Raw genomic sequence first — 14,380 nt, 5'->3', positions numbered from 1 at the left:
TATAGAAAGAAAGAAAGACTTTAATATTTCAGTATTCAGTATGGCCATTTAAAACCCATAAAAGTCCTAGCATTATTTATGCTATTCTAATTACAGTGTAAATGCATTCATGCTGCCTCAGTCTCTGCAAATATACTTGAATACTTTCCAGATGCAACTTCAGAATAAACTTTGTAGCCTTAAAAGCTTATGTCATACAATCTATATTGAATCTAAATATTTATTTATATTTTTTGTAATGTTTATTTAATCTGTTCTCATTTAACACTATATGACTTTGTGGGTCATTTCTCAGATCAAATTGATTTCCAATTAATTTAATTAATTTGATTAGTTAATTGGCACAGCATGAAATAATTTAATAAAAAATGTAATTACTTGACAGCCCTGAAAAAAATATGAAGAAAATAATAATAATAATTATTATTATAATTATAATAAATACCCGAGGCCTAAATAAAATCACACGCTTATGTTTCTAATTTCAAAGGCCCTCATTTTTGAAACCGAAGTGCTAAAAAAGCTTTTGGAAAACTGCCCCCCCTGTTCATGATTTGTGAATCTCAGCAGACTTTAATGGCAGCTGTTTCCTGCAGTAACAGGAATGTTGAGTATCAAGAAGCCTGGCAGTCCATCCTCACTGTTTTCTCCGTGTCTGTTTAAAGTTTTTTGGCTTCAGCAGGCCTGGGATAGCCGTGAAGTATTGCTGTGTCTTTGACTGCACAGGAAGAGTTGAGGTGACACTTTAACGGCTGATTTTTGTCCTCGTCTGACCCGTCTTCCTGGAGCGTCCAGGCCTCTATCATTTAGTGTGCAGAGTGGATGATGAATTTCTGAAACCCCATTCATTAATATGTCAGAGGAGTGACTGTGCAACATCCACTTGATGTTTTGCATGTGCTGTTCATCATGAAGGGCTAAATAGACTTTTCCATCATGGGTTCCAAAGGCCATTTGTAAAGTTATCTCAGTGTTTGACATAACCTTTTCTAGACATTCAAGACATAGCTGGCTAGATGCGTCATGATGGCGGGACTGTTACATTAGCTCATGGCTGTCAGCTGTACACCCCTGGTGCCGCCCTACCCAGAATTCCGTTCGTCTGTGGCAGAACGGCTTGCCCTTGCTTCCCCCGAGAGCTGTAAAGCCCACTCTGAAAGTCTGACTCATAACAAGGCGGTGTGCGTCTGGCACACTTGGCTGTGGGATTGACCTCTGGAGCGGCTGTAGGTGCCAGGAGTGAGCGCTGTCCCTTCAGACGGACCTCGGCAGCTCGTTCCACTGAGGAATTTGTTTATTTGTGGCGCAGCTACAAATAATGAGAGCATTTATGTACAACAGAATGACTTCCTGCTCTCCAGGCAGGCCTGTAACAAAAATAGGCCAAAAGGGGATGTAGTAGGCACTTACAACAGACTTAGTGTGGTCTTACAAAACATTTTTTTTGTTTGTTTTTTTCTTGTTGCAGTCCACTTACAACTTAGTCAAGTTGTCTTGCATCACACCCTTAATTATTTTTCACCCTCTCACTGACCCCTACAATTAAAGAGCCTGTGCTTTTAAAACTTCTACAGTATGTGAATGCACTGGTATGGCCAACCTCTTCACACATTTACAGTTGTGGGTTTGTTGGCTTGTCAAACATGTTTTTTTTTTCGTACCTTGTTTTTCTGTAATAGCATCTTGTAAAGCATGCAATGAATATTTTTAGAATTATTAAATCTAATTGTAATTACTGCACTATGTAACAAGAATGCCATGGGCCAGTTATTTAAATTGTGAAGTATGCATATGCTAGGGTTATTCTTTTATGGTTTTCAATGGCAGACGTATTATTTTAAAGTGGGCTTCAACTGAAAATAAGTTGAAACTTTAATTAGCAAGCGAATAAGTTGCAACTGAATTTTAAACTGAAGCTCACTTTGACATACTGTATCATATTTATTTCTCTTTGATATACTGAATTTATTTATTTCTTTTTCCCTTCATTTTAAGCGTGCCAGCTCTCTTATGCTGTTTGTTTTTCTTGTGTTCACAGGCTTTTGGTAATGCTAAAACAGCCCATAATAACAACTCCAGCCGTTTTGGGAAGTTCATCCAAGTGAACTATCAGGAAAGTGGCACAGTTAGAGGGTAAGAGCTGCGTAAGTCTGCAGTCTTGCAGAGCTGTTTGAACCCTTGTCTAATGTGGTGTTTGTTCTTATGCAGGGCATACGTGGAGAAATACCTGCTGGAGAAGTCCCGGCTCGTCTATCAGGAACACAATGAAAGGTATGAGATCTTGTATGATTTGTCAATGCTGTTGAATTTTCATTTCAACAGTTAAGAAAAGAAGTCAGCTGTTGAATTTAAATATTTTGTAATTAAATCGACATTGTTATACTGGACTCGACAACAGTTTATTTAAACTCGAGAGTGTGTAGATCGTGAGGAAATAAATCCAGTAGTGAACATGTGGGAATCATTTCTCCACAGTGTTCCGTTTTGTCAGAGTAATTTTTCAGCTTATATGTGTGAATCTCAGCTTTATCTACTGGATGTTATTACTAGTCCCACTGGTTTGAACTTCTTGTTTTTGGAGTTTGGTGTAAATCACAGCAGTCATATTGTACTTGAGAATCAGGGACATGCTTTATCAAACGGAAATGATGAGGCGAAAAATGATAAAGGGACAAACAGTAAAGCTATCTCTGTCATTTTCATTTTTTGTCCTTACCAGCTAGGTCAATGACATGACACACACACACACACACACACACGCGTGCACACACACACACACACGCGCGTGCACACACACACACACACACACACAAATATATATAGACACAATAAAATACACTAAAACTACCATTCAAACAGTTTCAGATACAAGGTACAATATCTATTACTGGGGCTGTTCAGAAGGTACAAATTTGTACCTAAAAAGTATCATATTGATACCTCAAAGGTACATAGAGTATTAACATTTTTGGGGGTAAAACTTTACAAGTAACGTGATTAATCAGATTACTTTTAAGTAACTAGTAAAGTAACGCATTAATTTTAATTTAGAAGGAAATGTCTGAGTTACTTTTTCAAATAAGTAATGGCAGTTACTTTGTTTCCCATGTATTAACTGACAGTTCTTGTGTTTATAAAAATTATGTATTTAATCCCTTTTTATTATCCAATGTTTTTGCTTCTGACCTTCGATAATCCAATTCAACCATACCAAGCAAAAATGACACATTTGTGTTTCATTTTTGCTATTGCTGAATAGTGTCGAACTTTCTTCTACTGCGATATATTCTCGCTGCAATTTGTTTGAGCTGCACCCTTTACTGAGCCTCATTCATTTCACTTTTGTTCTGTAAAGGGCTTTTACATTTGTAAAATAAGTTCTTTATATTAAAAACAAACAAGCAAGCCCTGCCCAAAAAAAAGAAACTCAAAAGTTACATAATGCATTACTTTCCGTAAAAAGTAATGTAATAAGTTACTTTTATAGGTAGTAGCGCAATATTTTAATGCATTACTTTTAAAAGTAACATTCCCCAACACTGCACACTAGTACCTAAAGTGTATATATCAGTATCTAAAAGTTACAAAAGTGAAAAGTTACTGTCACAGTGACAACTTTTCTTCCCTTTTTTCAATTTCTGAATTAAACTTTTACATTTCTTGAGGCATAAAGTCAAAAATAAACCTGTTGTCACTGGTTAAGGAAATTTTTAAGGTGGTAGTCAGTACATAATGCAAGCTGCTCCGATCTGGACCAGACTGTAACCCTTCATGTATTTATAGGCACATATGTTCATACTGCACCTGATGGTACATTGGTTTGTTCTTCCAGGAATTACCATGTGTTTTACTACCTGCTGGCAGGGGCGAGTGAAGAGGAGAGGACATTGTTCCACCTCAAAAAGCCTGAAGAATACCATTACCTCAATCAGGTACGGGCTGATACTGCTGCATGCACCATACTCACCATCAGTGAACCTATTTACTACTGGTATTAACATTGGTCTCAGATGATCCGATCACAAGTGGTCAGCCGAGAAACATTGTCATTTACATCCAGTGTTAACATGCATCTCCTGTGACCACTTGAGATCGAATTTCATTGAGGGGAGGGTCTATGATTTCATGAGCACTTACATCACTTACTACGTCAGTGTGTGACTGCATGTTAATGTCAAACTTACGGAAGATGTTTTGTGCACATTTTTGTGTGGGCATTTCCAAAATTTCTAATTGTTTGAATGTTTTCTTTTTAAGTCTAGCCTGAACTAGCTGCAATGGTAGACAGTTATTTTGTTGTCCGTTGTCCCGGGTGCATCAAGACACATGTGTTTACATGAAAATAATATATACAGTACAAAGGAAACGTGTGTTTCTCAATATCCTGAACTGTTTATACATGGAATTGTCCACATATGACTGAATATCCTGGGATGTTTTTTTTTCTGAAGGAAATTTTATTTCTTCTCCATGGAACACAAAAGGAGATATTTTGTAGAATGTTCATGCTGTTCATTCCCTTACAATTAAAGTGTATGGTAGCCTGGGGTGTATATTTCTAAAAAGGCATTATTCAATATTAATTTATTCAATAAATACAGGTACAATTACAGCTTGGACATTCTGCTATAACTATTGTATTCCTTAGTGAGAATAAATTATGATTACAGGGATCAATTATAGATTTTGTTTAGCGATAAAACTACAGATTTGTATTTTTGGTATGTGTAGTGTTAATAAGATATCAATACTTATTTATTCTACATCATAAGTACCTGGATATTGTGACAGCCCTAGTCTATGGCGTAGTTAAAAATCAACAAAGCTTTGTTGACAAAATTGGATGGCAGCATTTTTTTTGTGTGTGTGTGTGTGTGTGGTGTGGTGTGGCCTTGTGGAGTCAGGTTTTGTCAGGAGTGCGTGTCAGGCAGCTGCTCCCTGAGGCCGGTGTCACTCTCACTGGGCAAACAGGAAGGAGGGGAAAATAGAGGAAACAGATTCCACAGTTCATTCCTTTCAGCTGGCCCCGTGGTCTCGTACACAGAGACGCTTTAAAACCCAATCCCCCCACAGAAAGCAGCCCTGTGCTCCTAACATGCCCCTCATTTCCATAACACACACCTGCCTCATGCTTTTGTTTCTGTGTGAAAATCTGTTTCATGCAGCCGTCCAGTCTTTTGTTTTTGTGTGTAACTGATTAACGTTAAATGCTCACAAATATTAACACTGCATGTGTTAATAAGAGTTTTTGTCTAATGTGTCTGTGTTTATATGTTTGTGTATCTTCCATTGCAAACTAAATTAGAAGAGCTTTCTCAAAATAGCTCAAATCTTCAATCTGATTGACTAGCTTTTACATCACACACCAACAATATCAAAACCACTAGTAGGTTTTTGGTTGACTAGACAGTCATCATGACCCATTCCTACTCAGTAATTTGGCCAGTGTTTGACAGTCGCTAGCAGAAGTCTCAGGGTTTCGCATACAGAGGATCTCTGTTGTCTCCAGGCAAGAGTCCCTCTTTTTGTCCTTGATCTCGTGCGTCCATCTGGCACTGCCTGCACACACAAATTCCTCTGTGCACTTACATATTCAGCAGGAAAAATAGAAATATCAAGTTAGGATTACATACAAAAGTCCAAGGCTCCAGTGAGCTGAGAAACTTAATAAGGAAGAAACTTTAGAGGTGTGAATTCTTGTCATTTTTTCAAGTACCATTATAGTTTTTTTTTTCTTAACGTCTGTCTCTAATGTCTTAAAGCCTCAAAAATGTGGAGAATTTACAAAAAAAAAAAAAAAAAAAAAACATTCACAGAAAGATGGCTGTGGCTTGCGGATTTAATTCTAAGCTGTTGTTTTGCTTTGCTAATAGTCTAACTTTTTTGAAAACTTGTTAGGCAAGAGCAAATACTAAATGTTATTTGGTTTTCGTTAACGTTTCACAGTAAGGTTCAATTTGTTATTAATGCATTAGATACAACAAACGATTAATAATCATTGTTTTTCTTGTTAGCTATTAGAATATAAATGTTGACTTACTGTATACAGCCTTATTGTAAAGTTTTACCAGGTTCTTTATAAATTAATACATTTTCTTAATTTGATAAATCCTTATAAAGGTAAACATTAATTTCTCCTGCATATAAAAATTCACATATAACCCATTTCACGATCTGTCATCTCAGTGTGTGCCATCTTTTGTCTTAAAATATTTGGTATATACAGGTACATCTCAAAAAATTAGAATATCATTGAAAAGTTCTTCATTTTGAATTTAATAAAAAAAAAAGCTAACTTTCTTATATTCTAGATTCATTGCACACAAACTGAAATATTTTAATAGTTTTTTTGTTTTAATTCTGGTGGTTATAGGTATATAGTATCTCATAAAAGATTTTCAATAAATATTTGCAATAAATACTTGGTTGGGGCTCCTTTTGCATGAATTACTGCTTCAATGTGGTGTGGCATGGAGGCGATCAGTCTGTAGCACTGATGAAGCGTTAATGAAGCCCAGTTTGCTTTGAAACCAGCCTTCAGCTCCACTGTATTGTTCGTCAGATGTTACTTATGTTCCCCTTCACAATACCCCATAGACTTTCTGTGAGGTTCAGGTCAGGTGAGTTGGCTGACCAATCAAGCACAGTAATATCATGGTCATCAAACCACTTGGAAGTGGTTGTGGCACTGTGGGCAGGTGTTAAAGTCCTGCTGCAAAATGAAATCAGCATCTCCATAAAGCTTGTCAGCAGATGGAAGCATAAAGTGCTCCAAAATCTGGTAGATGGCTGCATTGACTTTGGACTGGATAAAACACAATGGACCAACACCAGCAGACTTTCACAGCTCCCCAAATCATCATTGACTTCTGAAATCTGGAAGACTTTAGACCTTGATTTTCAAAAGAAAAGGCTAAATTTACTTTTATCTGAAAAGAGGACTGTGTACCCTGAGCAACAGTCCAGTTCTTTTTCTCCTTACCCCAGGTGAAATTATTCTGACATTTTTTTTTTCTGGTTCAGCAGTGGCTTGGTTCTAGGAATGTGAGAGCTGTTGTACTTTTCTTGAAGTTGTCTGTGTGTGGTGACTCCTGATGCGCTGACTCCGGCTTCAGTCCACTCCTTGTGAAGCTCTCCCAACTTCTTGAATTGGCTTTTCCTGACAATCTTCCCAAGGATGTGGTCATCCCTGTTGCTTGTGCACCTTGACTTTAGACCTTGATTTTCAAAAGAAAAGGCTAAATTTACTTTTATCTGAAAAGAGGACTGTGTACCCTGAGCAACAGTCCAGTTCTTTTTCTCCTTACCCCAGGTGAAATTATTCTGACATTTTTTTTTTCTGGTTCAGCAGTGGCTTGGTTCTAGGAATGTGAGAGCTGTTGTACTTTTCTTGAAGTTGTCTGTGTGTGGTGACTCCTGATGCGCTGACTCCGGCTTCAGTCCACTCCTTGTGAAGCTCTCCCAACTTCTTGAATTGGCTTTTCCTGACAATCTTCCCAAGGATGTGGTCATCCCTGTTGCTTGTGCACCTTTTCCTACCACACTTTTTCCTTCCAGTAAACTTTGTATGAATATATTTTGATACAGCACTCTGTGAACAGCCCAGAAATATTTGAGTTTGTGTGCAATGAATCTAGAATAAAAGAAAGTTTGCTGAAATTAAATGGCAAGAGATCAAGACCTTTTCCATGATATTCTAATTTTTTTAGATGCACCTGTATGTCATTTTGAGCTTTTGCTTTGTCGGAATGGAATACTAGCATACTTAGTTGAGACAGGTAGCAATAAGAGGCCGGAAATTTTAAATGTACATATAAGGCATAGCTGGAGCACCAATTTGCAACTTATTAGGTCAACTGGCAACATAATTGGTTAAAATAAGAGCCTCTCAGACAGTGTCTCTCAGAAATCAAGAAGGGGAGAGGAACACCAATTCCCCCAATGCTGCGGCGAAAAATAGTGGAGCAATATCAGAAAGGAGTTTCTCAGAAAAAAATTGCAAAGAGTTTAAAGTTACCATCATCTACCGATTTACTGAATTTATATTCCCCTTTTTCTTTAGACATGTAAAACAGTTTGTAGTGTGCAGCAATAATGTTTCAAACCATGGTATGCTGCACTGAAAAACTCTCTAATTTGTAGTCACATAATAAGTTAAGAAAGACATTGAAATTCCAAAGTTGAATGATCAAACTGGAACTTGGAAATCAAGTCCATTGCATTATGGGATAACTCATACTGCACCTTAGTGGGCCATCTGTATTGCATGTGTATTTTGTGCACAATATACTGTACATACTAAAGAAAATAGTTGTAGAGTAGTTTGACAGCATCCCTTTCTGAGCATAGCCTTTTGTGTTTCTAACCCAGATCATCTTGCTAAATTGTGTAATGCTTTTGTTCTCCCATTTAAAAACTGCATGTGTTTAACAGGCATTGTGTGGAATGTCGCTCTAATCCCATCTACCTTACTTCCAGATGACAAAGAAACCTCACAGGCTGCACTGGGAAAATTACTATGAGAACGAACCGGTCAGTATTGCAATAATGTGTCGTTGCTGTACAGAGAAGAGTCACTGGCTCCACAAATCACTTTCCTTCGCACAATACTCCACTCCCATCCTCTCTCTATGTGTGTGTGTGTGTGTGTGTGTGTTTGGCTCGGGGTGTAATTAGTATTCTCTCTGCTTCTCAATGGCTTTCCCTTAGGCCGTGCATATTGTTTGGTCATTGTGTTTTTGAGGTGTTCCCTTATCTGCCGTCATGCTATTCTTCTGATTCTATAAATAGATTGAACTCTGGGCATCTCAGTTAAACAACATTTGGTTGGATAAGACTGATAAGCAACAGTACAAACAAGCTTTATTTGCATTGGGAGGGTGATACAAATGTACACTTGAGATCTTTGACTCTAGTGACATGAAGAACTAATCCCAGACTTCACTAGCTGGGAATTAATGGGTTAAATACTGCTAAATTATACTTTTGTCACAGTACCAAAAATTTTGTAGTCACATAGTACAAATACCAGTAAATTTCATTTGGAAAAACATTTAATGTAAAATCAAATTAGTTAAATATTAATGCTAATAGTAGTTATAAGTAAGTAATACATTAAAAAGCATGTAGCTTTCACATATAGGTCAAGTGAAAAGTTTAGTAATCCAATAATGAACAAAAACACAATGCATTTATACAGTGACAGGTATTTCGTCTGCATACACTATGAAACTAAATGAACAGAACATGTAATTACTGTAGATTGACCATGTTGATCACCGTTTGCACTGTTTACAACTGTACATTTAACCCTATATCCATAGAATAGTGATCCCACCTCGAATGGCCAGTTTAGACAAATCAAATCTCAAATATTTTTATAGTGTAGATTGAAGATTTATATGTCAGTGCTGTAACAAAAATATAAGTAAATATAACAAATAATATAAGCCCCATAAACATCCATTAAACAGTCAACCGAATTAATGTGGATTTTCCTTTTGTTTTGACAAACTTGAAGGACGGAATTAAAATTCTGTCTATAGTAATTTATAAAAAAATAGGAATAATACCTAAAATTTTAATAGTGAATTTCCTGCTCCCTGTTTGATGGCGTGACTAGACTACTGATGGAGATCTGATTGTTATGTGCTGTAAACTAGTGCACTTGGATACTTTAGATTAACTTAGATTCCAAGAGGTCCAAGATAAACTTTAACACTCTACATGAAAACAACTCACACAAACCAATGACCAAATCAACATGGGTATGTTGGCATGATTGTTGTTTCTGATATGACTGTTGTATTTCCTGATTGTTGGTTCAGTGTCTTCATGTTCTCTGTCAGGGGTCTCAAACTGTCGGCTCTTGGATATGGATCCTGAATGTCCAACAACAATAGATTGCTCATTATAATAAACATTTATGCTGTTGAAGTGATGCACCTTAAGTTTTGCCAGTCTTTTTGAGGTGATGCACAACTGCTTTTCTGAAAGAAACACAATAGTTTTAATTGGAAATATCGTATGAATTGATCACTGTGTGTTTTAGCCCTTGGAATCACGAGGCCACTAATCCTGAAAAACATAAACAATATATTAATAATTCTGAAAACAGATTTTGTCATGACTTCTCAGTGCTTTACTCAACTGCCATGATAATGAATCTTTAAATTAACTAAATTTTAGCACTTTTCTCCAATCATTTTGATATGCAGTTAATTGAAATTAACTAAATTCATCAATTGGCATACCATGTTATTAATTGGACCAAAAATATAAATTTTAATTGAATGACAGGCCTAGTACAGTATGAAATTAAAATTCATTATTCCCTTGCCGACAATTTAAACTTAAATTTATTCACTTAAGATTATATATAGATTTTTTTCATGTAATTTGAGTTTGAGACCCTTGCTGTTTATGCCCATTTACGGATTCCCTGTGCCATGTTTCAGTTCACAGTGTACATTATCATTAATTATCGTTTAAAAAAAATGCAACAATCAGTAGGTAAGTGCTCATAATGTGTTAGAGTGCACAAGAAACATGAAGCTTCTATACAGAACTATGCGTTGTATCCATGCCATTTTGCTTCAAACCCAAAGCATAATATGTCTGTCTGTTTGCTCAAGTCTGTTTTGGTTAAGAAGTTTTACAATGTTTAACTGTTTTTTTGTTTTTTTTTTACATTTCCTACCCTGAAAATGTGAATGAGAAAAAACAAATCGGCAGGACTGAGTTCAAACCATAAAACGTATAGAGTTTCAGCAGTGTTTGCCTTTCCACTGCTCTGGTATGCTATAATTTTGGCATCAGTAATGAAGCCAGGCGATGAAGGAGACACTGTCTCATTAAAGGGAGGATGTGTGAGTAAATTTGACTGTTGTTGTGAGTAGGAAGCAGTTGCTCTGCCAACTGGAGCCGACCTCTTTGGATGGCATAATCTTGCTTCCACATTTTCTTCACAAACACTCTTTACCACTATAGTGAAAGAGCAGTTAGAAGTGCTGACAGCCCTTGTAATTTTTAACTAGAGATACAGCAATATAAAGATGATTGCCGATATTGTATAAATCAGTATAAAAAAAAAAAAAAAAAAAAAAAAGCAGCATTCACACTAAGGGCCCTATCAAACACCTGGCGCAATGCGATGCCCAGCGTGGTGCAAATGTTTTTTGCTAGTTTCAGCCTGATGCAGTTATCGTTTTCAGGTCCAGCGGTAAATAGTAAATGCACTTGCGCCCATTTGTTTCGCCCATGGGTGTGCTGCTCTGAAAATGAGGTGTGTTCAGGTGCATTGTTTGGCACATTGCTATTTTGACTGAAAACTGAAAATGATTGCACTATTGACCAACTAAAACCTGGTCTAAAGTCATTGGCGCTGTATTTTTACATTTGTATTTAGTATTACTAAATATGTGCCTATAGATGCACAATGCATGTACACTCTGCTTATTACACACACAGGTATGTACAGCAGTACATGCCAAATGTAAAAAATGAAAAGATTACCATGTAAAAGGTTATTATTGTGTATGCTTTAACTTTGTGCACGAGCGCAAAATTATTTTATCATTTTATCATTATCAAAAAATCTGCATAAAAATAGGCATCATTATTAATGTGTGCATACTCGGCCCACTAGCTTTTCTTTTCCTTTTTTTTATCTGTAGTATTGGCCGATACAATATACTTTTTTAATACAATATAGACTGAACAAAATGATAAATGATTGAAAAATTTAATTGAATAAATGCAACACTTTTGTTTTTGCCCCCATTTTTCATGAGCTGAACTCAAAGGTCTAAGACTTTTTCTTTGCACACAAAAGGCCTATTTCTCTTAAATATGGTTCACAAATCTGTCTAAATCTGTGTAAGTGAGCACTTCTCCTTTGCCGAGATAATCCATCCACCTCACAGCAGTGGCATATCAAGATGCTGATTAGACAGCATTATTATTGCACTGCTGTGCCTTAGGCTGGCCACAATAAAAGGCCACTCTAAAATATGCAGTTTTATCACACAGCACAGTGTCTCAAGTTTTGAGGGAGTGTGAAATTGGCATGCTGACTGCAGGAATGTCCACCAGAGCTGTTGCCCGTGAGTTGAATATTCATTTCTCTACCATAAGCCGTCTCCAAAGGTGTTTGCAGAGAATTTGGCAGTACATCCAAACGGCCTCACAACCGCAGACCACGTGTAACCACACCAGCCCAGGACCTGAAGGTCCCAGCTGCTGGAACAATCGGTTTGCGTAATCAAAGAATTTCTTCAGAAAATGTCTCAGGGAAGCTCATCTGCATGCTCGTCATCCTCATCGAGGTCTCGACCTGACTGCAGTTCGTCACCGTAACCGACTTGAGTGGGCAAATGCTCACATTCGATGGTGTCTGGCACTTTGGAGAGGTGTTCTCTTCACAGATGAATTCACTGTACAGGGCAGATGGCAGACAGCGTGTATGGCAACGTGTGGGTGAGCGGTTTGCTGATGTCAACATTGTGGATTGAGTGGCCCATGGTGGCGGTGGGGTTATGGCATGGGCAGGCCATGGTATAGTGGTCACACCAGATACAGACTGGTTTTCGAACCCGGACCCCCCAATACAGTAAAACTGCACATTTTAGAGTGGCCTTTTATTGTGGCCAGCCTAAGGCACACCTGTGCAATAATCATGCAGTCTAATCAGCATCTTGATATGCCACACCTGTTATGTGGATGGATTATCTCATGGGGAAGTGCTCACTAACACAGATTTAGACAGATTTGTGAACATAATTTGAGAGAAATAGGCCTTTTGTGTACATAGAAAAAGTCTTAGATCTTTGAGTTCAGCTCATGAAAAATGGGGGCAAAAACAAGGTCTTGTGTTTATTATTATGTTCAGTGTACATCATCTCAACATTTTGCACGATTATAGAGAAAGAGCAGTTAGAAGTGCTGACAGCCCTTGTAATGGCAGCTAGCAATATAAATGATGGCTAACATAAAAAAAATAAAGTAAAAAATATTAAATATTTATATAAATAAAACATAAAAATAATAAGTAAATTGAATCAAATACAAATCAGTTGTAGTACTTTTGGGTAAAATTTTTAAAAAAGCCGTCATTATCAGTATGGGCCTAACCGGATCAATGTCTTTTGCCATGCATTCAAGCACCAATATAGAATTTTACAAGCAAAATTAAGAAAACAGACATCAAAGACCATACTGGCTAAACTATGTCCTGTTATTGACTGCTTCCATATTTGGCTTATTGAGGTGATTGCATTATCTTGCCCAGTGTAGTTATGGTCGCAACATATTCCGTGTGTTTTTAACACTACATTGAGAACCACAGATCTTGCAGATGGGAAATCTCTTTCATGCAGTGATTTATGAAAGTATAAATCTATTAATCCAGATTTACTTTGTGGGATTGTGCACATACACAGCTTCACTGAACATGCTTTTCTTGTTCCATTTGATGGAATGGATCAAGTCATAAATTGCTACTTTTCAGATTGCCTTTGCTGGTGTGCCAGATTTCCAACTCGTGTGTAAAAGGCAAATCACTCAGAATTTTCCACTGCATGGGCAGAACATGCATATGCTAAAATTCACCAGGGCCCTAATTTTCAACCAGAAAAATGTGACTGCTCTTGTTTTTTTGACCAAACTTCATAATGATATGGTGCTCCAAGTCAATCAGCCAAACCCTGACAGTTTCTCTCTGAAGCTTTGGCAGCACATAAGCCCCCACACCCCCCTCCCCCCAAAAACTGCTCTACTATACACATTTGTGTTTGAATGCATACAAGCAGCTGAAACGCTAAATACTATTAGCTTATTATGTGTAAATGTGCCGTACATTACTGGAACATCATCATGTTTATAAGTATTTTGTAGAGGTACTAGAGGTAATTCAATTATATTATTGCATAGCAAACCACCATGAAGAAACCTCAGACTGCTACTGTGGTGTGAACTGGCGTTTAATTGATTGAAATGCTGGTAACCTTTTTTTCTCGTTGAAACCAGCAGGATTGCTTCACAGTTGAAGGGGAGGATCTTAAACATGACTTTGAGCGCTTGCAACTTGCTATGGAGATGGTGGGCTTCCTTCCCGTCACGCGTAAACAGTGAGTTTGTCCTGGCCCCCCGGCCCTCATGCACATACACAAATTTACCATTACGTTAAAGGGATAGTACACACAAAAATTCAAATCCCAAGCAATCCTAGGTGTATATGACACTGCTAGTCTTTCTTCTTTCAGACAAATACAATCAGGTTTATGTTGCAAAATGTCCTGGCTTTTCCAAGATTTAGAATGGCAGTGAATGGGGTTTAGATTTTGAAACAAAATAGTGCGTCCATCCATCATAAAAAGTTCTC

The 14,380-nt window shown here is 37.3% G+C and overlaps 1 protein-coding gene across 11 annotated transcripts in view; it reads left to right on the top strand.

Annotated features, from left to right (window-relative positions):
* LOC127961189 (unconventional myosin-IXAa) overlaps positions 1-14,380 on the top strand; it is a 123,923-nt gene that overhangs the window by 58,309 nt on the left and 51,234 nt on the right. For 5 of the 11 annotated variants that reach the window (XM_052560187.1, XM_052560190.1, XM_052560189.1 and 2 more), the window contains exons 3-7: positions 2,039-2,133; positions 2,209-2,271; positions 3,833-3,932; positions 8,479-8,532; positions 14,026-14,126. In XM_052560187.1, the coding sequence (XP_052416147.1) occupies positions 2,039-2,133; positions 2,209-2,271; positions 3,833-3,932; positions 8,479-8,532; positions 14,026-14,126 (413 nt within the window). The remainder of the gene's footprint in view (positions 1-2,038; positions 2,134-2,208; positions 2,272-3,832; positions 3,933-8,478; positions 8,533-14,025; positions 14,127-14,380) is intronic. The other 6 variants (XM_052560191.1, XM_052560192.1, XM_052560183.1 and 3 more) reach the window with 3 other exon arrangements.

This window comes from Carassius gibelio, chromosome B7 (genome assembly GCF_023724105.1).
Source record: "Carassius gibelio isolate Cgi1373 ecotype wild population from Czech Republic chromosome B7, carGib1.2-hapl.c, whole genome shotgun sequence".
NCBI classification, from domain to species: domain Eukaryota; kingdom Metazoa; phylum Chordata; class Actinopteri; order Cypriniformes; family Cyprinidae; genus Carassius; species Carassius gibelio.
Note: the sequence above shows the minus strand (reverse complement) of the source record. Positions and strands in the feature narration are given on the sequence as shown.